This window comes from Pyxicephalus adspersus, chromosome 6, assembly GCF_032062135.1.
Source record: "Pyxicephalus adspersus chromosome 6, UCB_Pads_2.0, whole genome shotgun sequence".
Lineage (NCBI taxonomy): Eukaryota > Metazoa > Chordata > Amphibia > Anura > Pyxicephalidae > Pyxicephalus > Pyxicephalus adspersus.
The window spans coordinates 34,029,034-34,054,723 of record NC_092863.1 but is presented as its reverse complement, the minus strand read 5'-3'; the positions used below and the strand labels follow the sequence as shown (position 1 = coordinate 34,054,723).

Sequence of the window (25,690 nt, the reverse complement as noted above, 5' to 3'; positions counted from 1 at the left end):
CCTGTCTTGCCTCTTATGTGTACCCCCAGTGCCTTTTACTTTTTTATTGATTCCTTTTGTTTGTAACATAACATGTATTTGCATAATGCACTGTGTTCATTCATTTTTATTTATTTTTTGTTTGAGTCATTGTCATTGTGTTCCTTGTAGTTTGTATTACTTTGGTTTTTTTTTTTTTATTTATAAAATCATTACAATTACATATACGAGAGTGCCCTTAATGGTCACTAAAGTGTTCATACTGGACACATGAAAAATTTAGCACACACAGGCCAATTACCAGGTTTCTATTTTTGCTTGTCTTACCAATGGGAGGACCTAAGATCATTCTTTCTTTTGGAGACCTACTGGGAGTAAAAAATGGAATGTAAATATAGAAGGTCCTAGCACAGGCTAACCAAACACGTGACCTAGGCTCCACTTATTGGTGAGGGTGGGAATTGCACCCTTTCCTGCTGCTCCAGAAGCCCAGTGTACCAGACATGATGGAAGTATCAGACATCACAGTCTGCACTGCATATACTCTACAGGACCAAAGCAGCAGAAGAAAAAACTCAAGAAGCCTTCCTCTTCTCACTGCTGGAGACAGCCGTCCAGGCAGCTTGTGGTAGAAGAGATAGAAACCCAGCTAGGTGAGATGAAGCCAGGTTTCATTTGTTTACCTGTGTATGTACTGGTGATGTTTGGTGTGTGGTTGCCTATAAGTCCTGTTCCTGTTATAGATGTGCATGTGCATGTAGCCTGTTCATTTGCATGACCTACCCAACGCATTCTTGGTACATTTTAAAAACGCACGACGCAATGCATGAATGTGTACAGCGTTAGTATGGTGCACTTGGGGTGCCATTTCCAAAGAATGGTTCCTGCTCTTATTCCGGTTGTGCCTTTAGGGATGGTAAATTGTTATTAATATTATGTTTTTACTTAACAAGAAGATATTACACAAAACCTGTTGTCATGTCATAGATAAATCAGCCTGAGAGGTATAGATGTCAATAAAATCCTAACTGGGCTTCTAGTCAGTATTTCATTTCATCCTCCGAGCATACTTGATCTGGCTCATGATCTTTCAACAGTCCCTTCTAAATGTTCTGTTTCTGAAAACCACCAAAAACAAAGATTGAAAGCAGCAAGCAAAACTAAGAAAAGAAAAGCAAATACGAAATACCTAGGACCCATTGCATGTATGTGTCATGGAAAATGTTTAAGTGCATTGTATTAGGAAGCCCACTCAATATGAATATGCTGGGCATTTACCACCTTGGTAATATAAAAAGCTTCAAAAATAGGACAAAAAAAGTAAATAAAATATTTTAGTTTAGAAGCCAAAATTGATATAGGGATTTATTTCAGTTTGAGTAACACATCAACAAAAACACACACTGTGCTTTCCTGCCTACAAAAAGAACTGATAGATGTCAGTATCAGACGTCATAATTATACAAAGCAAACACATCTCCACTCTCAGTGATTCACGTAGAGTTTTGTGAGCACGCCTGCTGTAAGACTTCCCTTTCCACCGAGACAACCTCTTTGAGGAGGGGAAATAATGACGTCTGTATAGTAAGACCTTTCTGTACAGTACATGTGTGTCATACAGGCGGCTAGGTGAGTGACCCCCACTAACACTACTATAGCCCTTGGGTGGTGGGGATCTAAAGATGTCTGATGTGAGTAATGAGTCATTTACATTCACGATCTGTGAAGCTCAGCAATGGCATACAAACAAAAAGTGACTGAAAGAAAGTATGCAATGCCTGACTTCCTGTTTAGTCAGCACCTTATTGTGTGTCAGGGTGGTTGTGTGTCTGGATGAAGTTGTAACTGAAAGAAAAGAAAACCTGTACTTACATCTGTGACGGACTGAACTGCTAGTTATGGCAATGTGAAAATACCTCTGAATAGGAAAATCAGATAATTTACATCTGCTTTATATTCCCATAGGAGATATCAGACATCCAAGCATTTCATGTAGAAAGCAAACGAAACCTTTCTATGGATTTCCCAGTGTGATAAAGTTGAACTCAAGGTAAACAACTAAATGCATATATAAAATAGTGAGCTATCTGCTGAAGGATTTGAATTTTTGTCAATCCAGTTCTGGGAGTTACACACCTGTCTTACAGAGCAGACCAGATTTTTGTATTAGTCAGTACAGATTTCCTCCCCGCTCTTAGGCTGTGATTGGAGAGTAAAAGAAAAGCAGCAGACTAGTAAATCATCTTTCTGCTACTCTGCTTTACATTCCTTTCAGCATGCTTCTTGCACTACAGCACAGTTAATTGGATTCTTATGTTGTTTTAGCTGCCAAAGAATTTGAATTTCTATTCTTCCATTCCTGAGAATTGTAGTTCAGCATTGTTTACATGTCACCTATCCACCCACAGGCTGTGAATGGACAGTAAAAAGAAAAGACTAATATACTCTTATCCTATTGGCATTTACAATCTATTAGCTCTTTGTGTTGCTTCTCCCTTTTTTTTTCCAAGCTCTGCTCTACAGGGACTGTAAAAGACTGATACCAAGTCCTATTCATGTACTTAGATGGTTTTCATAAAAGTATATAAAGTAAGGAACTCTTAACATGTAAATTTCTACATTCCTAGCTGGGTTCCAGCTTTTAACAAGACAGAGTAACAAAACCAATTTGTTACCTATAGTTTATATTTTGTAACTGGTAGATTATTGTCTAAGCTTTACACAAATAACGCATTGTTTATGTGCACAGCTATTAATTTTCGGTGGCACCCCAACACAAGCTGCTGCTATGAGCCAAAGGGTGGCAAACTGCACCACAGGTAGGGTTTTTTCACGTAGTTGCCCTTGGAGTTGTGGTTTGGTTCTTTCTTTCTTTTTTCCTGGTATGCCATCTTTAGTACCTACCAAAAATGGCCCAAAGAAGGACAATCAGAAAACTAGCAACAAGGAAATGGGCATCCATGGCTCATTGATGAGTTTGGTTGGAGGAGTGGTTGGGTTGGTCTGTCTGGTTATATCCAACAACTGTAGCACGTATTGCTGGCCATAAGAAAAGGTTCAAAACGCAATGCACTGAATTTGGTTATGTGTGAGACTACACAGCAACAAACCAGCCAGACAGCACCTAAGATGACATATGAGCCTTCAAACTGGACCATGATACAGTAGAAGAAGGTAGCCTGTTGTGATGAATTAGTCTTTCCTTTAGAACATGTGGATGGCTAGGTATGAGTGTACATTACCTGGGGAAAAGATGGCAGAGGGATTTACTATGGGAGGCCAGAGAAGGCTGTGTGACTTAACGGGTGTGCTGATAACTTTGTGGTTCTCAATATTACAGGAAAACTTCAAATGAAGTTTGAATGAAGTACAGCCAATCCCTTTTTTTTTTTACCTTTTTTTCTGGTAAAGGTGTATCACTAGCTGTGGCTGAATGCAATACTCCTTAATGTGTTGTAGCAAAGAGAAACATCTTCAGTCATTATAAATGTGTGGAATATACAAAACATTTGTTACTGACTGCCCCTTTATACAAACCAAACTCTTATATAGGGGCTTATAGCAAGCCCAACAAACCTCCTTTCTAGGACCCCCATCTATAGTAACCTCATATTTTAGAAAACTCTCTATAAGCCACGTAATAAAATGATGTCTGATATTTCTTACTTCTTTGGGAAAATGCAAGCGGCATGGCTGTCTCTGACTTTAGTACTTGTCCATGTAGCACATGAAAGTGGAGTCTCTGATTTTCATACTTTTAAGTCAGGGGTTTAGAAACTCCAAAGCCTTTGGGCAAACCAAACGTCCAAGGAATTACAATTTTTAAGACTTAATCAATAGAAACCTTTCATTTCATTTACACATGAGGAATAGTTGAAGGGATAGACTCATGCTCATGTGTTCCAAGTATCCACACACCCATTTATACCTAATGCAACTTTTGCAATCATTTTTCCTTGTTAGCATTTAACGTGGTCATTTTAAATTTCACAAATACTGTAGTGTTCTATTTAAAAAGCAAACTATCAGCTTACTGGTCCCCGACCACTTTCTACCTACCAGAAAGCATTCAGAAGATTGCCCATATTTATAATGCCCACCAGCCTTACCATACGAATAATATATTTATGTTGTTTGAAGTTTGCTGGTTACATTATCCTTTTTGGGGTTTTTTTCAGATAAAATGGACTGAATCTGTAAAAGATGGGCAGCATTAAATTTGTGCCCCATGAGTCACTTGGGCCAAAATGGCATCCTATTGGTCAGGGGCACTTTGGAGATGTTTACAAAGTAAAGCACAATCAACTCAAGCTAAATGTAGCAGTGAAAAAACTTAAGGAGTAAGTATCAACCCTGAAGTCAGTGCCAGTTTTTGTCTGGAATAATCAGTTTTAGAAGTGTTCTGGTCATGTTTCCAGTGCTCACAGCGATCCCTTTTAAAATTATCAATGTTAATGTTTTTTACACTATGATCTTGACAACTTTGTAGTGGGATGTCTGGAAATATAACCTGCTGGAGGTTAGGAAAGGGGATTTTCTGTATGAAGAAGTGCACTTTAATAGCATCCTTTATTAAAACAATGTTTAAACCAAGAAGAACAACATATAAAATGATAATAAAAATATTGCTTTTTGATAGACTAGACAAATTATTGGGGTTAAATATTAACAAAATTATATTGTGTTGAAACACAGGAATAAAAATGTAATATATAGTTTACCAGTCCTCAGATTAGGTAGGTGCATCTTTTTTCAAAAATATTTTATATATAATAATATTATAATAATATTTATATATTTTTATCTGGTGATCTATCCAGTAACAAACATCCTGTCCAATGGTGACAGAATAATAATGACCTTTATTGCTATGTGAAAAAGTCCCACAGGTTCTTTGATTTCAACCAATGGAAAAAATAAATAAAATAAATGTTAAAGTTTACATTTTAACCAATAAATAAATGAGTTTTTTATGTTAAATAAATAAAAAAAGAATATATCAGTAAAGTTGTAAACAACCTACCAGGCCCAATGGGTCATTACTTGTAAACAGTAATGCTGGCTATACAAAATATATAAAAATCAATTTTTATTTGCTACAACATAATTGAAACCTTTAAAAAAAACTTCACAGATACATCTAAAATGGTAGAATCCTCCATCTTGTTTTACTTCTAATGTATATTCTGCTAAACAAGGATCAGTCTAAATTCAACAAAGTCTTAATTGTGAATATTCATACAATTAGGGGACAACTGACCCTTCTATGTATTTTGGTAATTCAACATGGACCCAAGTATAAGTTGATCTAATTATTTGAGATGTATCTGTGCAATTATTAATAACATTTGGAAGAGAAAAAAGATTTAATATGAAGTACAGCATTTTCCATCAATATAAGGTTTTATTTCACATCCCCTATCTATATTTGAATTGACAAATTCAACTACAATATATTCTTCCATACATATTTACAGGCTCCTAGTGGAGTTTGCACATCTAAATGTTCTAGACCTATTTTAGGAATGACCTGCTTGTGGCACTGAAAAAATGTGAGCAGATTATGCAGTTTTCCTTTAGACAATACAGATTTTTCAATTGGTGAGGCCATAGTCGAAACACAGCAGCTTAAGCACAATAGGTAAATCTACGATTGCATACATGTATGGTTAGGATAGCCTTCTTTGACAGTATTACCTTTAAATGAAAAGCTCAACCTAGGGGGATGGAAGCCAAGTATGACATAAATTGAAAAAAGACTGTGATCCTGCTACATCTGAACCCAGATCCATGTTAATGGTTGTGACTGTATTATTTTCCAACCAAGAAAAAGTAGTTTAAATGAAAAAGAATTGTCTTAACTGAAATATTGTGTCTTCTTATACTTTTAAAAATTTGGAATGGTGCCCAACTCAATTCACCTAAACTTAGATTCCCAGGGAATTGGGCCGATGTCATACTCTCCACTTTAATCTGTAGCCCCCAGGAAATCTGGCTAACATGTGAAGCCCTATGGGCTCTCTTAAATAGAATATAAGGAGACTGCATGTAATGCTACCTAGAAGAAGCATGAAAATAACTGAAAAGGTCTTTCAAATATTACCCTACCAGTCAAGTGCTTACAATACAAGAAAATATTATAGGCTTTTTCTTGTTTTATGTGATACTTTTCAGACACATATTTTTAATAATTCAATGTTTTTGGATATAAAAATGTAAAATTTTTATTATACAATCATGATTAAAATATAACAATATTTTAAATAGCTGATATACATCATATAAATAGCATAGCTTAACAAATCTCAATGGGTATCGTTTTCAACGCGTTTCATGGAGCTATTGTCCGCTTCCTCAGGAAAAGACCATGAGATCTTCAAGGACTTATAGCAATATAGTCTTAAAGAATCAACTACATTTTTTTAAAAATGTTTATATTATTATTAATAATAATAATAATAATAATATTATATTATTGTTATATTTTAATCATATTTGTTAAAGTAAAAAAAAATAGATTTTAAATTATTTTCAAAAACATTGATTTAATAAAAATATGTGCCGAAAAAGTCCCACATAAAACAAGAAAAAGCCTATATAACAATTGGGGATGTGACATGATTATTAATTATATATGAGGAGATGGCAAATTTATTAACTACCAGAAAAAATTACCATTACTCAAAACTAATTTCTCCTTTTATAAACATATCTTAGGAACCACTGCTTTAAATCTCTCTCATGTAGTTCAAACACAAGTAATAAAAAAAAAAAACAAGATCTTATAAGCAGGTCATGTTATGTAGCTTTTTTTTTTAGATTATCTAATGTTGTGTAATAAAACTTACTATTACCTTCATAGAAATACATCATATATTCTTAATGAGCTCATTGCTGAGGCTGAGAAGATAAAACATGCTTCTGACAATTACTTTGTAATTAAGTTGCTTGGGATAGTGAAAACACCACCATGTATTGTAATGGAGTTGATGGAGTATGGCTGCTTGGGCTCACTAATGGAGAGAGTTGAAGAGATTCCATGGCCTTTAAAATATCGTATTCTTCATGAAGTGGCATTAGGTATGAACTGGTTGCATTCACTTTGCCCTCCTCTTTTGCACCTGGATCTCAAGCCAAGGAATGTTCTTCTGAATGATGCACTCCATATACGGGTAAGATTCATCTTTATGTCAAAAAGCAATAAATACAGCATTAGATTTGATAATATTGCAGCACATAAAACCATTTGTGGGTGTCATGGTAAAGAGAGGTATAGATACTTGCCAGATAGATAGCTATGAAGAACATTACATCAATGTGAAACCACAATTAGGATCGTTTATCTGCACAAGTTAATTGTGACTTGAAGATACTTAATATGTTTGTGCACAGCACAGTGTACAATGTTGGATTTCTCAGCATGCCCCAGCTGTTGGGAATAAATTACCATCATTCGGTTACTTCATTCTGGCCTGGCCAATCAAAATGTCCAAAAACCCAAACCCGGAAGAGGAACGAAAGTGGGTAAAGATGAAAATGTCCATGTTAGATCTAGGACAGGTGAGTGTAATTAAAAAAATTGTGAAGACGTGGGTAAGTTTATTTTATTTTAGAAGGAACATTGCTTGTCCCTACTGCAACCAAGAATCTGTTGGTTCACAATTTTTAATTTAGGAACTTAAGTTTAATTTTAAAAGCCAGGGTGAGGGCTAAGTGATAGTATCTGTATGATAGTAACTTCAAACCTATAATTGATGGTTACTTACCTATAAGTAAAATGCTTATTTGCCGGAAAAGGAAGATAAAAAGAGTATAGCTTCACTTTAGGATGAAAAAAAGACAGATGGGGAAGGGAGAATAAATAAATAATTCACAAACATCTTACTATTATAGTCATCTTGCAATCTCTTTTGATTCTGTATGCAAAAGGCAACTTTCTGATGGTAGGTATTTATATCACCATATGCTGCCTCTCCATCCTACATGAAACTGATTGAACTTAATGATATACATTCTGTATTTTGGAATGTTTTCTACAAAAAAAGATGCTAGAAAGAAATGGGAAACTAGGAAATGAAGTGGCAGCGCTTCACCTGTCTTTAGCATATTTCAGGCCTGAAAATCTGTCAGATGTGGCCTAGTTATGGACATGTAGTAATAAACATCAGCCTGTCACCATTTACAACTTGAATAGAGTGGGGGAAATGTTACTGGAAATGTACTACATGCTACCCCACCTTAATCCCAAATACAGGTGATCTATTGGGAGGTGTCATGGATAATATTCAAAATGTCCTATAGGCAATATTTCACACTGGGTTTTCTACAAAGAAACCATTTAAAATGCATTGTCAGGTTAGAAAATTCAATAGCTGATTAATGGCAAATTCCAGGAATTGGACAGAAAGAAATATCTTTAGGACTGTAGTCAAAACTTTAGATCAAAGCTTCTAATCTTCTATTTCAGATTACAGATTTTGGTTTGTCCAAATATACAAGTAGCTCCAGTATCCTTGCTGATTCTGGAACAGTTGGGGGAACGTTAGAATACATGCCTCCTGAAGCATTTCAAGAAGGATACCAACCAAGCACGTCCACTGATATTTACAGGTATGCAAAGTTCTTAATTATTTCATAAATACATGATAGTATTCCTTTCACAGTGTGTCTGTCCTTAATTTGCTTTAACATAAACCTGTAGACATAGAAATATGAAAGCTGCTATTTCTGATTCTGGGCTGTATTCCTAACCTTACAATTAATGCCTAATTAATTAATTATTGACCTAGAGCAAATGTGCAGATGGAGAGTCAGACTTTTCTGACTTCCCTAGCTGTAAATTTCTTTATGATCAGGAGAAAGTGAAGTCAGGATAAGGATTACAGGCGTTAAGCCTCAGGACTAAATATGCAATGTGGAACAGTCTCTTTAATGGCTACAATGTCCTTGTCACAGCAGAGCTTGCAGACACAGAACTGGTGGATGCACTCATTGCTAAAATGCATCCACAGATATTTTTGTTGGCTCACCTGATGTACTTCCAGTTGCCAAGCCAGGTATAGTAATTGTTCGAGTAGAAGGACCCTGCAGAACTTTAAATAGAAAGCAGTTGCAGCAAATTCATCAGACTGAAGGTCCAAGATTTGTGGTAGCCTGTGTGCATCATTACCAGACAATCCTGATGGTCTCTTAACCCTCAGAGGTGCATATTTCCAGACATCCCTCAAAAAGTATGCTATATTCTGTGATGGTACCGTTGTTTTCCATCATAAAGTAGCAAGCCCTATAAATTGCTGGAAAGCCATCCCACTGGGCAGTGCAACTGATGTCCTCTGACTCTGTGTGGAACACATAAACTGGACTCCTCTTAAGACATTGCTGAAAACTAGAAATGTAAAAATGTATTATTTTAAAACACATTTCTACGATACATAAATATTACAATATTTGTATGTGTTTTTTCTTGCCTAATTGTATTACATTTGCATCCCTTGTGCAATGGTGGACTGGTTCAGGGTCCAAGTGGTCTATAAAAACCATTCACTACAGTGGGGGAGAACACCTACTTTTCCTCCCAACAGAATAGGTAGAACATAAGTCTCCCCCTCTTTTGACAGCAAGCCTTTTTTGGCACTAGGTATGATGCAGAGCCCAGTGTTTATTAACATTGGGGCCCTGGAGAATTAGGGAGTTCCCAACTTTTGGTGACCCCTTCTCAAGAAATCTAATTCCAGAGGGCATATGTGCTGGTAAAAGTGTACAGGAAGCTGAATGTTTGCCCCACCCTTGCTATGGCAATACTAGCCTGCATGCTTGGTGGTTTGGGCTGATTAACTCTGGTAAGAGCGGTACACTGCCATTTTTATATGATAAATAAGACTAATTGTTCCTTAAAGCACTTTCCTATTAAATAATTGGGCTGATTTTAAAAAGTACTTTTACTTTCCACTCTCTTCTTTGCAACCTGTCCCACACACATTTACTGATGTCATCCTCTATGTACCTAGCAAGACCACTAGTCCTATATTGCAGGTGGAGGATGCCCAGGGCCCAGCCACAACCCAGGTTCTAGAGAGAACTACTTGCCTTAAGACTGAGTGAGCAGCAAAAGAAGTAAAAGTGCCATTTACATCACCCCAGACAAACATTTTCCTATAAGGGTAAAAATAAGCTATTGAAATGAAGAGCTTTTTGTCTTTATATTCATCTAACAAAAAATGCTTGTATTTTCTTTTAGTTTTGCCATTTTATCAGCTGTAGTGCTTAGAGGTTATGACCCTTATCCAGGTAAGATCATCGCTACATATACAAAATCAATACTTTGTGTATTATAACCAGGTGTTTTATTTATAGCACAAATCTTACAAATGCATAGTAATATACTTTATCTCCCATTTCATGCTGGTAACCTTTAATAGTTGTAAGTTCCCATATAAGGTCCTCTACAGTAAAATTAAGATATCAGACAAAATTTCACAAACTAAACTAATCAATTTGTCCCCATGTCCCCATGGCTTTAAAAAGTAAAAACATGTGAGAGAATTTAAAGTTCAAGCATGTGTACTAAGTTTTCCTCCTTAGCAGATAATGTCTCTTAAGGGGGCGAGGGTAAGAACATGTGGCATGCCTTCCACACACTTTCCAGTTATGTGACAACACAGCAAACAGTTCAGCAGTCTGATTGCCCTGTTTTGCAGATGGCTTAATATCAGGGTGGGAAACATTTACAAATCAACTGGACCATTGTGTCTCCAGTGACTTTGATAGCATGGTTGGGGCAGGGGCCTTATTATAATGGGTAAAGGATCAGGAATAGGAATACTTTGACCTTTTTGAAGCACCTCCATTACAATGTGAATTAAACATTAAATAATGGAGTACTCAGTGGTACTAAACAAATCAACTTTCCTGTTTTATTTTGCAGTTCTACACTCTGAATTGATAAGCATAAGTATACCTCAAGGTCAACGTCCCAGTTTTGATTGCTTGGAGAATATAGGCTCTGTGAAGAATCTAGATATGGCTATTGCATTTACTAAGCGCTGCTGGGATAATGACAAGGGGCAAAGACCTTCATTTGAAGGTAAGCTACATTGACTCATCAAGAAAACAGCAGTCAAGAATGAGTTGGAGCATAAGTAACAAAGTTACCTTTCTACAGATTGCTGTCACCAGTGGGAAAATATTATATCTGCATATGAAGATAAGGAGATTAAAGATGCAGTAAAGGCTGTGGTAAACATGATGGTAAGCAACATGACGATCCTTTCATTCAAAACTTTTACTGAAAAATGCACCTTCTGCTTTGTGTTGAAGTGGAATGGATATCTTACTCATTACTTTTTGCAGTACTTCATAAGATTCAATTTGTAAGTCACACACAGCAGCTAATATCTAGATTAGAGCATAGGAGCATATAATAATGAGACTTCTCTATCTCTTGATGTAAGGATTCAACTGATAGTTCTGGCAGCAAAGCAGAGGTCAACCAGGGTGCAAGTGCAGTAAACACCAAGGATATGTCAGACTTGATAAAGCAAATGGAGAGTTTAAATACTGAAGAGCATCCATCTGCCAAGCCGGGTAAGAAGGGCATGTGGAAAGCACAAAGCACCACAAAAAATTCTTATTACTATTTTGTGCTTTCTGGTATGTATCATATACATTGGTATATATCTTGAAATTTACTGTACAAGAATAGTACTATAATATAATTTATTTAAACTTCTGGTAATTTATACTGATGGGATTTTTACTTGCAGAGGCAGTACTTTTGAGAAATCCTAACCAAAGTTATCACAGAGTTCCCGTGCAGAATTTACCACCAGCAAACGTAACAAGGACAAGCGTACGTGAGCAATGACATCTCTGGTATTGTATATAGAGGGCCATGAAATGACTACTTAACCCAAATAAATGGATATACAGTAGTTTTCAGTCATAGATGCAAAGTAAAAACACTTAGGCTTTTAATGTCGCTCAAAGCTGCCAATGGTGAAATATCTGTTTGGGGTCTAAAGCTTTAACACTTTCTGCACATTCTGTTATGTGCACATACACTTTGTAGATCAATCAATGAACTATGTCTTCTTTAAGTATTTTAAAAGGACTATTGTGATTAATTATCTATCAGGAACAATTGGCAACAGAATAGATACTTCTAATCACGCTATTAAAGATCTTTAAAGTGCATTTTTACCTACTGTATAACATAAATTAGCTTGAGTAATATTTTGTTTTTTTAAACCAGGTTAACACCAGACCAAGTACTTCAAATCCCCGAACAGGTAACCTTTCATATTCATGTACCTTGTAATAACACTAAAACTAACTAAAAACTTTACAAGGCCAAATATAGGATACCAGATTACAGATTTTTATATAAACTATGAAACGAATGGGAGGAAAATGGATGTCCATTCCTGCCTTTCTTCTACAAATGCAAGTTTGAGCTGACTTTCAGTTCAAGACATTGAGTAACTGACATAGAACAAATTTATTTTTCAGCTATATAGCAATGGATAGCTACTGTCTGCAAGTAAACATTTTTTCAATTTGTTGGCAGTGTCTTCATACCAACAAAGTCTTTTACAAGATGATAACAGTAGCTCCTGAAATAAAGGTGTTCTGTCAGACTTTGCTGCCAGAAAACTAAGGAACCTTAATGGCTGAATTTACAGGTTAGGTTATGCATTAGAGGGGTTTAGGAATAGTTAGGATTTTGTATGGGGCAGGGTGAGAAGGGGGTTAGGATTATCCACTGTACAGAAACATGAATGCTAGGCACTGGGGGGGGGCTAGGTTTAGGAATCAGGCAGGTTGGGGGGTTATATTTAGGGAAAATAAAAAAGGGTTACGGATAGGCACCAAGCAAGGGGCTTAAAGGATAAGAATGGGACAGCACTTTGAGATTTTTGCACTGGGATATCAAAATGTGATAGAATACTTGCTGCATTCCTGCACCAGATAGTCCCCCTTCCATAACGCCTGAAGTTCAGAGACATTAGAACCTGCAGTGGTCTGCTGTGACATTAGAACTGATGTGATTTTGTAAGCAGATGTGGATGGCTTGGCAATGCAGCTGACGCATCTAAAGCATTTTGACTAGCATACAGTGGACTGAAAACATCAGTTATATAAAAAAATACTAATTTTTAATTTAGCATTAAAGTACATTAAAGAGCCCATTTACCTAAATGCATTAAGGTAACACACTGTATGTTACTGAAGTATTTGGTAATGTAGTCACTCTGAACTCTGACCCAGATCACCTTTAAAACACACATATGCTGAAATGCAACATGCTATGCACTGTGAAGCGCTGCAAAAAAAGTGCAACACAAAGGGTTCATTCACATTAATCATGTTCCAGTGCACCACAGTGAAGCACAATGCATGTGTCCTGTTTGGTGGCCACTGACAAATTCAGACTGCACTAATTTGTAAGCCATAAATGCTGAATAATGCACTGTGCCTAAACACATAGTGAATTCTGATGTGAATGGGCCCAAAAACAAGCTGCTGTGGTACAGCACTTTAGATATGTTGGAAGTCACCCCTATAATTCCATCTATGGCTTTCTTTATAAGAGAAATTATAGTAGTATGAATACAAATAGAAGGAAATTATCTTTTTTATTCTGATTGAGTAACAAGGCAATCTTGGTTAGAAAGTGTAGTTAAAAAGGTGGTTAATTGCTTCACCTGCCTAAATAAAGCTAAGAATCAGATAGATTTGAATATTAGCTGGGGATAAAAAAAAAGAAAAAATGTCTAAGCTTGAATATATAAATTACACAGGATTTGAAAAATAAAATGATTTAAATACAAATGAGTTTGCAAAAATGTCAGTATGACCCTAATGTTATTAACATCTAAGAGGTAGGAGTATGATGCTCTATTATAATTAGAGTTTAAGATTTGCCACTCTAAAAGTCTCACAGTGTATCATCCTGTTTTTTCTTCTAAGGATTTAATCCACTGAGAAACACTCAGAAAATAAGGATTCAGCATGGAGGACCAACTCTGCCCAATGTAAGACAAACAAACCAACCAAGGCAAGCGGTAAGTGTACAGTCACATCTTCAGTGAAAAATCTTCTAATGAAAATAGTATGAAATTATAGTGCTGGGCAGCATGGTGGCTGAGTGGTTAGCACTCCAGCCTTTGCAGTGCTAGGTCCCAGGTTCAAATCTTGGCTGGGACACTTTCTGCATGGAGTTTGCAGGTCCTCCCTGTGTCTGTGTGGGTTTCCTCCCACATCCCCAAAAAAACATGCAATAAGGTTAATTGGGTAATTTTGGTGGTCCGTGGCTCTGGTAGGTGCACCCCCAAGCAGGGTCAGGAGAAGGACCCTGCTAGAGGGACGCACCAGCCACAGCTGTGGACCTTGTACCCCGAGCAGTTCCCAGGCTCATGGAAGTGGGCGGGCTGTGTCCCTGCACAGAACCCGCCCCCTCTTTCATTGCAGGCTCAGATCTGTGATGGGAGAGTGGGCTGGGTATGTATTCATGACATCACTACGTTTCTCCCCCTTTGAGTGACACCTGGGTCCCCGCACATGCTCCGTCAGAGCCGGTGATTTTAGTGGTCCGCCAGACCAAAAAGGTTGGCGACCACTGCCTTAGACTATATTAATGACATATGACTATGGTAGGGACATTAGATTGTGAGCTCTTTGAGGGATAGTTAGTGACACGACTATGGACTTTGTACAGCTCTGAGTAATATGATGGTGCTATATAAATACTGTGTAATAATAATAATAATAATTAAACAAAATAGTTTGTAAAAATCCAGTGTGGGTACAGGTGTCCCACATCTTAAAAAATTGGACAATAGGGGTAATGGCATTGCTTTCAGATAAAGGGAGGTAGGATAAGTATATAGACAATAAAGAGTTGGGAGGCAGGTATTTGTTGTATGTTATGCCAGACTGTAAACTGTAAAAATCCTAAGTAATCTTAATAATCAAAACAATTTTTTTCTAATTTACGGGAATAAAGTATGGGGGTTGTTGTTTGGGGTGTGTTGAGGATACCTATAAGCTCCAATAATATACTAACACGTTTCATTTTTCTTTCTAGGGACCCAACCACAGAACAAATTCTACAGTTTACATGACAGGTGATCTTTCATGCTTTCTTGTCTTATGTGCATATGTACAGTATAGTACATAAAATATGAAATGAGAATACATTATATTGAATTGTCAACCTAAAACATACTGTAGGTGGAAAAAAAGATATTCCTTATGCTAGATTGCACATAGTTTTGACAATAATTAGCAAAAAAAGGTTATAACCTCTGACCCTACAAGGTCACTTTATTGAAATAGCTTACCTTTAACAAAATTGTTAAAAAAAAAAAATCTCACTCTCTCATACATATACATATATACACAGACGCATATACACAGGTGACCCATGCATTAAAACTTGCAGCATCTCTGCTCTCCGTCCACCAGCAATTATAGTGACTTACAAGCTGGCAGGAGAAACCACAGCTGCCAGTAAGTGATAAAGCAGTGTATACACCCAGAAGTGTAAAACACAAATACAATCTTTGAATGGGGGACTAAAAAAATATATATAAATGGCACATAAAACCAAAACGGCCTGCCAAGATATTTACGTGTCTTTTACAGGTGGGCTATTGTCTAAAGCTATGTATATGTAATGTATAAAATATGTTATACCTTATATATGCTGAATATATGCTGCATCCAGGTTATCTACACAAAAAAACACATATGCCTGTCAACATGCAGAATGAGTCTTTATTTTAGTTTTTAGTTTTCAAACCTGTGTCTTCAACTTTGTCAATAACTGTATTATTCTGGTTTTATTCCATAGGGAATGTAAGGGGCCCTCAAACAGCAGAGAGCCCAATGTTCCAACCAATGCCACCTCACATGGTAAGAGGAAACAATTACATCCAGCCAAAAAAAAATAATTGTTACAACAGGATATGAAATGCAAAGGAAATGTTGGGCATATATTGGACCCTACATAAAAAACAAAACCTAATTACCCTAATATGTTGCTTTGTTCATCTCTTGCCTATCCTGGCAGCAGTAGTAAAACAAGGCCTGTAATTCCACATACCCAACCATAGATGAGCACTGAATTCCAAAGTATGTCCTTTACCTTTATTCACACACTTCACTTTGCTTGTACCAAAACATCTAAAAAATCAAATTCATACCCACCAGCCTTCTCCCTGTGAAATAGGTCCATTGTTCCCCTTAACCCCTCATATACTAAAAGCTGTAGAAATAGTTAAAAATGTAATTGTATATGTATAAATTAACCTATATTGTGTTATGTATATTTTTATTGCAGTTCCCAAATCACCAGAGTTTAGGAAATCCATTTTTCCAACCAGGTACTCTCCTATTGTTACATATCTATAGCATTTGCTATTTAATAAACTGGATTTATCTAACCAAGCTTGCTGAAATCAATACATGCAAAGGGATGTGTCTATCACTGTGGTAGGGGGTTTAAAGACAGCATCGCTTGCTAAGGGAAACGAGACTTTTCCAGCATCAGCTATTTTATATTTAGTCACATAAAAATCTAAGGCGTAACAAAAGTAGGCATTTTAAAACATATTTGTGCCAGATAGTGTGATTAAAGGTCTGAGCAGCTAGCTACAACGTTGCTTGAAAGTATGTGAGCCCTCTAACATTGTCTATACTTTTACATGAATGTGACCTAAAACATCATCTGATTTTCAAATAAAGAAATAAATATAGTTAAACAGCAGGTAATACATTTGGTTAAATTTTGATGAAAAAAAAATGATCCAATAACATTTATTATCTGTGTGTTGCAAAAGTAGGTGTATCGTGCTCTCAGTATTTGGTGTGTGCAGCAATAACTGTAATTAGTCATGTGCGTTAACTGTTGTTCATATCTCCATATCAACACAATTAATTATTGTAATCTGCTATAGGCCCCCCTGGTGCTAGGGAAGAAATAGAAAATCAACTTCTAGCACAGATAAAAAAGCAGCAAAAAAGTGGAAGTGTTTTTAATCATGGGAGATTTCAACTACCATGACATTGACTGGAGTAATGGCACTACAGGAACAGCAAAAGGGAGGAAATTTGTGAATTTAAAACAAGATAATTTTATAGTACAGTTTATAGAAGCCCCAACTAGAAATGATACTCTGCTGGAACTAGTTCTTTCTAACAATGCAGAGCTTATAACAAATGTGCAAATAAAACAGAATCTGGGTAGAAGTGACCAAAATATGATTTCATTTAATGTAAGCTGTAAACAGGGAGCAAAAACAGGAAAGATAAAAACATTTAATTTTAAGAGAGCAAATTTTCCATTATTAAGGACGGCTCTGGGACTGGGAGACAATATTGTCCTCAAAGAACACAGAACAGATATGGGAATGTTTCAAGTCTATTCTACAAAAGCACACTGAAAAATATATTCCAATGGGTAATAAGTTTAAGAGGCTAAAACTAAAACCCATGTGGCTCACAGCTGATATTAAAAAGGCCATAAGGAACAAGAAAAGGGCATTCCAGAAATATAAAAATGAAGGATCACCTTCATCATTTCAAAACTATAAAGATTATAACAAAAGATGTAAAAAGGAGATAAAATGTGCAAAACGTAAAGTTGAAAGACAGATTGCAAAGGAAAGAAAGGCAAACCCCCAAAAATGGTTTAAAAAATATTAATAGCAAAAAAGATCTGAGCATGTAGGCCCTTTAAAGGATGTCGCTGGGTTGCTAACTGGGGATAAAGACAGGGCAGATTTACTAAACACATTTCTTAGCTCTGTGTACACAAAGGAAAATGGCAGAGCTCAAATCCAAATTCATATTACCAATGTCACTGCCTTAAATGAGTCACAATGGCTCAGAATTGATATGATTGAGAAACAGATGGGAAAAATTAGGGTTGACAAAGCACCATGACCTGATGGATTACATCCATGTGTCCTTAAAGAGCTGAGCCTAGTTCCATAGTTGGAAAGGTCCTAGAGAGTTTGATAAAGAACCACATAAAGGAGTTTCTGCTAGAAAATAATATTACAAGTTATAGTCAGCATGTCTTCAAGAAAGACCAAAGTTGTCAAACAAATTTACACTCTTTTTATGAGGAAGTAAGGCCCAGGTGCAGCAAAACAGGCCCAGATGCAGCAAAACAGGCCCAAACATCCCACTGCCATATTTCACATATGGGATACGGTTCTTATGCTGGAATGCTTTGTTTTTATTTCTCCCAATATAACACTTCTTATTTAAGCAAATAATTGTTATTTTGGCTTCATCTATCCACAAAACATTCTCCCAGCATCCTTCTAGTTTGTTCACATGATCTTTAGCAAACTGGAGATAATTAGTAATATTTTTCGGGGATAGCATTGGCTTTTTCCCTACTACCCTGGTGTACACATCATCGCTGTTCAGTGTTCCCCTGATAATTGACTCATGAACATCAACATTTGCCAAAGTGAGACAGGCCTTCAGTTGCTAACTATTTGTTTAACTAGGTTTTCTTCATCTTCTTAGGACTTTTAAAATCAGATGTTTTAGGTCACACTCATGTAGGGAAAGATAAGTAGTAAGGTGTCGGTCCCTCCTTAATCGTTCACATTTATATAAAAATATAGAACATCTCAATGGGTTTACAAACTTTCATTATTATTATTAATATTATTATTATTATTATTATTAAGCACCTCTGTATACAATGATCATGCATCAATTACTATGGCTCTCATCCTGATCAATGTTTGAATACAAATCACAAAGCATGTAGCACATACCCTTCAACCTATTTCCCCTCTGGTTACTCTTGGTACGGGAGATGAAGTCAGGCAACTAGCCCTTTATGAAGGTAAATTCCAAACGCCAGTGTTCGGTTGGCAAAGGTTTCTTAAGATTTATATGCAGTGACGTAGCACTGAAGTTAAATGCTCAACTGTAGTTTCTCACTGTGAGGGGATCACTAATGCATTTAGGGATCACAATTAAATTACTGCAAGTGACCCCATTTTTAAGACATGAAAAAGACTGAGTACATAAAATATGCTATTTTTTCTCATCTATATTAACAATCATGTTCATTAGTTCTGAATTGAAAATACAAGGATTTTGAAGACTTTCTATATGAAAGAAAACCTTTTTTTCTGAAAGCACAATTTTTGTATGCCTCTAAAGGCTCCATTTACTAGGATACAAAAACTGTAATTTTAGGCATTTTCAGCTGAGAAATAATAATGATTTGTGATTTTTGTAGAGACAATGGTATTGTGTAGATAATTTTGGTGAAACTTGTGAAGACTTCATTTAGGTTTTTTTATTTGCAAAATAAAAAGCAAGACTTTTATTTGACCAAGTTGCATTTTTTTTTTTACACTGGGCTGCTGCTTCAAAATAATTCAAAAGAGTTAGCTAAGTCTGTACATTGGCCCCACTCCTTAGATAGAATTTAGAGGGGTAATTAGCAGAATCATTCATTTACATGTCAAGCTTTGGAGGCAGAGCTAAAAATTGTAATGTATTAGGTAACATATGAATATATGAATATGAAACATTTGTGCATTTCTTTTTTAATATATAATGATGTTGGCTATACATTCTGAGCATGATTTATTAAAAGTCTCCATGACTTGAGAGGATAAACTATCACGGGAGAACCTGAGTAATCCAGAAAACATAGAAATGGATTCAGGACTGAAAACAATTGCCAGCTTTGGCAATATCAATAGCAAACAAAATATAGGAAATCCATTCCAGGTTCTCCTATGATAGTCTAATTTCTCCAGTCTTGAAGGGCTTTAATAAACCAGACCCTCCCTGTTTAACATACTTTTTTTCTCTTGGTTAACTTGCAGGTTTTCATCCTCACCCAGCATATTTCCATTTACAGGTAAGTTAGAGCCAATCCCTCTATTTGAAAACATACTGTATACCCCCAAAAGGCATATTATTGGAATGTATTACAATACCCAAAAAAGTTAGATTGGAGTTAACAATTAAATGTATGACTTTGCACAGTGTCTTTAAAAGGTACAAATCAGAAAGGAAGAGTATTTTCTCCATGTTCTGCATCTGCCCTTTTCATATGGGGGAAATCTGTCACTGGAAACTACTGTTAAATGTGCCTAAATGTAAAGTAATAATCAAGCTTAACTGGCATATTTTGTAAGCATTGTGTATTTACTTGTACTTTGGGAGCTGTGCTATTTGTTTATATGAGGTGGCTGGCAAGCTGTGGAGCTGCCCTGCAAACATCTGCAAGCACTTACCCTGTGAATGAACGAGAAAGCACTTACTTAGGAGTACTTGTGTTCATGGCCCGTGGATAGCAGCAACATACAGAAGGCTGTAGAAGCTCAATGTTTAAGGCTGAAATGTACATTGCGAAAGTATGAAGCACCAGAAAAGGTGTTTCTTTTACTATATTTTATTGAGAAAAAAGAATAAGAGAATACAAGAAAAAGAAAATACAAACAATACAGAATTAACAAAATAAGAGAAATACCAAATCAAATTACAAGTTTTGTGTGTAAGAAACACTTCATAAACAATATAATCAGTACATGAATGAATCCAAAGGTAAACAGTAATTTAGGCTAAATAACGTATGCACAAAACACACCCAACCCTGGGATTAATTGGGAGGAACTCTGACCCTTATATAGTTAGGTAGTAAATCTAGCAACAAATTAACAATCTAGTTGGATTCAAACCCAATATAACGGTTTAATATTATCAAATCAGGTGATGTGGGTCACACTTAAGTATACAATGTAAAAAAACAAAAAAGAGAGGAGAGGGGGAAAGGAGCTGGACAGGAAGTTATCATTAACTTAAACCAATAGCGAGCCAGAAAGAACATGTTTCTTACCTCTGGCCATATGTGAGGGAGGGAGCGAGAAAGATGTAGAACCCCCAGTGGTTTCCCTGGACTTCCTGTCACTTTTTTCCACAGTGAAAATGGTCAACAATAAGTGAATGACTACAGTCAGATGTAGCCTAAAATAAAACCTTGACAGCAGATCTCACCCTTCACTGATCTATCCAAAAATTTGTTACAATGTGTTGCTTAGCGATAAACTTTATTAGGAGGGCTATAAAAGACTGCTAAATACTTGATCACATTTACTCCCTTTTATATCCTTGTTTAGATTAGTGTTGAAGAATAATTTAAGTTTTAAAAATGCTTGGTAAAATGTTACTCAATACAGTGCTCTTCAGATTTGGGTTTACAAACTAAGATTTAAGAATATTCTCATGTATGATTTCCTCCTAACACATACGTGAGAAATGAAAGCATTGTCAAGAGTTGTAAATGTGAGCAAAGCATATAGTCTATACTCTCTAAAGAGCCATATTGTGCAGAATACCATTGGAAGATTAGGGGAAATGAGAGGACTGAAATGCATAATGTATTAAAAAATATAATGTAACGATACAAAAAAAAACCCTATTAAAAGTTTTCTTCTATGTACTGTGCAGTTATTTTACAGTGTGTGTCAAATCAATTGTTTTCTAGTCTTGGATAGAAAGTGGAAGGTTCAGTAATTCTGTGAGTCTACTGATATTTGAGACTCGGTTAGAGAGATTTATCTTCACTTCCTGTCCTACTGACAATGGTTTCACCAGACAGGATGTGGGACAAAACATAGATCAGGACAAAAATTGGATGGGTTCTAGTTTTTCCACATGCTGACAAAGAGGAACATTTATTTATTTATTTATTTCTGTGTTGCAGAGTTACCCTTCACTTATGTGTGTTAAATTGCTGTCAGTAGGACAGGAAGTGAGGGAAAATCTCTCTAATGGATCATATAGACAAATCCCAGCAGGAGCTATAATCCATCCCTGCTCTATTCAAAGAAAAGCTGTTGTTTCTTCCACAAAGTTGTAGAGATAAAAAAAAACACATTTTCACAAGACCTTGACAAATAAGTAGTGTGTGAAAGACATTTGCTTGCTTAGCCCTTAGCAAACAGAAATTGTCCCTCAATGGTATTGAAATATCACTTGAACATTTAAACATTTTAAATTTAAAACTGTGAAATGGTTATAAAGGATTCCTCAGAATAATCTCCTGTAGTATGGTTATTAACCATACCTCAAAAAGTTGTGAACTTGTATGTTCTGTTATATTAGTGAGCTTGTCTAAACCTAATGCTTACTTCTCCATCTGATATTAAAAACCATTAAAGAAAATAAAATAAGATTTATTTGGAAGGTTAAACAATGGACTGTCCTTTGATTTGTTGTATTTTCTCTTTTTTCAGTTTCCTCCACAATCTCCACAAACAGGCAAGTACTTTGTTCAATCAAACAGCTGCAATAGCCAATGTCAACACAACACTTTCCAACTTACTTTTACATTATTACCTATATTTTTTTATCAGACTTGTCAGGTTTATAAAAAAAGACAAACATTAAGAGCAATATTTAAAGATGCAAGTTTGCAACAGGCTTTATTGCCATGCTAGCCACATTCTTTGATCCTCCCTAGCCAATCACTCACCTGACGAACATTGAAGGGAAAGTAGGCAGTATGTTGCTAATAATCCTATGTTTTCAGATACCTTTATGTTAGATTACCAATTTAAAGTAAATACAATTATTTATAGATATTTATTTCATACTTTTCATATAAACTTATATCTAGGATGAGGAGCTGGAGCACAGTAAATTGTACCAATCAGACGAGGCAGGTCACAAGTATGTCCAGCCAAAACTTATTCTTAGTTTGGGATAGAGTGGTGAAGTGTTTGGTTTATAGTGCTCCGTTAGGGAGGTTTATTCTAAACTCTTGTCCTACTCACAATGTTTTACCAGTTTTACCAATGTTTTTTTTTTTTTTTTTTTTAACATAATCTTCTGTTAGTTGGTACAAAATATGATGATGATGATAATATTAAAATTAAAATATCAATTTCTATATAGTGGGAGCCGGTCTTGCATCAAGGAAGAGAGCCCTTATAGTAGAACTAAAGTTCCAATTTTAAGAATACACTATTAGGCAGGCCATTAAGGCAGTAGGGGATAGGCAATGTCCCTTCTGCAATAACCACTTCTACCTGCCAGATTGCTCCGAGTATCTGGCAAAAAGCTGAGCCGTTCATGCATAGGGTCAACTTTGCTTGACAAGATACCCGGTGATCCCAGTTTCCCCTGCACTGCTGTGAATAAATGTGCGCGGGAGTTACGTCAGCCTGGCCTATGTAAAGCAGCATTCCATCCCTGCGGACAGGATAGGGAAGCATACAGTCCCAGTAAAATGTAATTAGAATGTTTATGAAGGACTGTTCAATAATAATCTTCAACAGCATGACTTACTTTAAGAAATCTAATCAGAATTTTGGATTATTTTAGACTGAGAAATAAATAAATGTAAATGAATAAAAAAGTATATAGAAAAACAAAAGTACCAAACTGATAAGAACCTAAATGCTAAATTGCTATACATAGACATAATAAAAAAAATGTGCTTTACTCTTGTCATTACAGTTAATAATATAATACTCAATAACAATACGGGACCATGTCAAATTGGTAATAATAATGAATTATTCATTGGGACAACAGGAAATCCTCCCAATACATATAACCCAAGGACTGAGCATCCTGGGTTGATCAATCCTACGTATTCTCCTGCACAAAGTAAGTATTCCTAAAAATATTTTTTATAAATATATATATATATATATATACACACACATACACACTGTAGTCATTTAAAAAAATAAATTGTAAATTTCATGTGTCTGTCATTTCAGGTTCTAATATTTTTATCAGTAACAGCACAGGTGGATTACAAATTGGAAACAACAATAGAATGGTTCATAGGAAAAATCAAAATCACGGATCAAACACTAAACCAATTAATCCACAGCGTGGCCAAACTACAAGTACAAGATACCCAGCAAAAAGTGTACCAAGTCCACAAGTCCAACAAGCAAGCCTACCCACAAAGACAGAAACTTTTTTGGATGCGGCTGTGCCTATAGAAGAGACTGCAAAACAAAGTAACCAACCAGTAGACAGGCCAACCACACAGGATATCACTGTGAACAACTTACCCCAAGGAAAAGACACTAATTCAAGCAGCTCTCCACAAGAACAGAAGAACAACTCAAAGCAATAATTTCTGTTATTACCTAGAACAGCACTTTCCACAATCTGTGAAAACAGTGGTAAATGTCTGTATGTGAACCAAACCTCAGGGTCATTTCTGACTTAAAGAACAAGACACTACCACAATCCTAAAGGTACAAAGTGCAACAAAGAGGTCACATCAAATCAAAAAAGATATAATTTTAAGAATGTGGGACCCTAAAACAAGCCGACTTGTCCTTAGAGTACCTTTTTTTTATTAAAAAAAATATATAGCATATTAATGAAATAAAAACTATTTCAATAGGTTTTGCCTATTGATCCTTTATAATGTTTTTATAATACGTAAAAGGTAACAAAAATTATTGATAATACACAGATGTCTTTTCCTTGGGGTAAGTTGTTCAAACAAAATATCGCTCTCAAAATATAAGGGTATTTTTCTTTAATTGCTAAATCAGGTGCCCACTATCATACCTTATCGTGAATGTAAGATTTATTGTATATCTAATGATATAGTTACATAGGTTGAAAAAAGTCCATCAAGTTCAACAAATTTATACTAAATAAAGCAGCAGAATCTACCTCTGACATAAAAAGCTCACCTTTTATCACCAGGGGGCAGCCTAGTTCTATATCACATTTCTGTGATTTCATGCACAAGATTAGGCATAAGCAGTATTTTTGTGTAGGGTTTGGAAGGGATAACAAGATTAAAAAAAAATCGATGAGGAACTGAAAAAAAAGCTCATGAAGAGCAAGAATTTTCCCAGGCTTGCACTGAGTTTAAATCATTTTTTTCTACTTTCCATAAGTCCCAAGAATATGGTATTGTGCATAATGATATAGAGTTTTTGTACCCGATTTGTGAACTTTGGGTGGAACAGAGCCAGGGTTAAGCCCCTACAGGCTTTTTGGCTGCTCAACATGCCAACAAAAAGAAACCCCCTACCACTAACACTGGCGTGATCAAATTCAGACTGTGATCAATTTCCCAAATTACAAAATTGGCTTCAATCCAGCCGATAGTGGAGTACTTATTGGTAGATATCAGCTTCCTTACCTTCATGCCATTGCTGCCGTCCAGCATGCTGACAAGTAGAAACCTTTACCCCCATCAATGGCATGACAAAATTGGGCTTTTGAACAGTTTTCGTATTTACAGTATTGTCTCCTTTCCATTTACTAACATTACTTAGGAGTAAACATTCTATCTTCAAAATATGTTGGCCAGTTGAGATTGATCATCTGTCTCTAGCTTCTGCATGTATTACATAGTAAATGATAAAAGTCTGGGTTGAAAACTCACACAAAGCCAATGGATAGCCATCACATCTCCAATTACCCAGAGATTGGACTCCTATCTGAATAGAATAAAAGCTTTCCAGTAAACCTCCATGAGGCTGCCCATGGTCCAAATGCCCTAACCTCATAGAACACAGTTTACAGCGGGGGTGGCGGGGGGGAGGGGATTCTACCATGAGAATCACAGTTTCACTCCATACAGCAAACATAAAAGAAAACTCTCCTTCCTGTGTTAGCACAAGATCTTTAACGATCATTTTAGAGGGAAACATCTTAAACTGTCTTCCCC

The 25,690-nt window shown here is 36.0% G+C and overlaps 1 protein-coding gene and 1 long non-coding RNA gene across 5 annotated transcripts in view; one reads left to right on the top strand and one right to left on the bottom strand.

The window, feature by feature from the left end:
• The window catches only part of LOC140333491 (uncharacterized), a 127,921-nt gene that overhangs the window by 61,597 nt on the left and 40,634 nt on the right, over positions 1–25,690 (bottom strand). The window contains exons 5-6 of one of the 3 annotated variants that reach the window (XR_011921375.1): positions 9,009–9,364; positions 7,028–7,162 (exon numbers count right to left, since the gene is read on the bottom strand). The exons of 1 other annotated variant lie outside the window; for it this stretch is intronic. This is a non-coding gene — a long non-coding RNA (uncharacterized lncRNA). Of the gene's footprint in view, positions 1–7,027; positions 7,163–9,008; positions 9,365–25,690 lie in introns of those variants that run through there. One more of the 3 variants, XR_011921374.1, reaches the window with a different exon arrangement.
• Positions 813–25,492, top strand: LOC140333490 (uncharacterized). 2 transcript variants are annotated; one of them, XM_072415159.1, is made up of 19 exons: positions 813–1,608; positions 1,945–2,029; positions 4,158–4,319; positions 6,842–7,151; positions 8,447–8,589; positions 10,217–10,266; positions 10,904–11,062; positions 11,141–11,226; positions 11,430–11,562; positions 11,742–11,827; positions 12,230–12,266; positions 13,948–14,042; positions 15,065–15,104; positions 15,833–15,894; positions 16,322–16,364; positions 19,851–19,885; positions 22,266–22,290; positions 23,491–23,643; positions 23,760–25,492. In XM_072415159.1, exons 3-19 carry the CDS (start codon positions 4,183–4,185, stop codon positions 24,125–24,127), a joined length of 1,962 nt encoding a protein of 653 aa, XP_072271260.1. In that variant the 5' UTR covers positions 813–1,608; positions 1,945–2,029; positions 4,158–4,182; the 3' UTR covers positions 24,128–25,492. The 2 variants fall into 2 exon arrangements, with proteins under 2 accessions (XP_072271260.1, XP_072271262.1); XM_072415161.1 differs by lacking the exon at positions 813–1,608 and having other exon boundaries at positions 1,648–2,029.

Coding starts and splice junctions, on each gene's coding strand:
- LOC140333490 (XM_072415159.1), top strand. CDS start 4,183: ATGGGCAGCATTAAATTTGTGCCCCATGAGTCACTTGGGCCAAAATGG. Junction 10,267..10,903: donor AGGTTATGACCCTTATCCAG/GTAAGATCATCG, acceptor TTTATTTTGCAG/TTCTACACTCTGAATTGATA. Junction 11,063..11,140: donor GCAAAGACCTTCATTTGAAG/GTAAGCTACATT, acceptor ACCTTTCTACAG/ATTGCTGTCACCAGTGGGAA.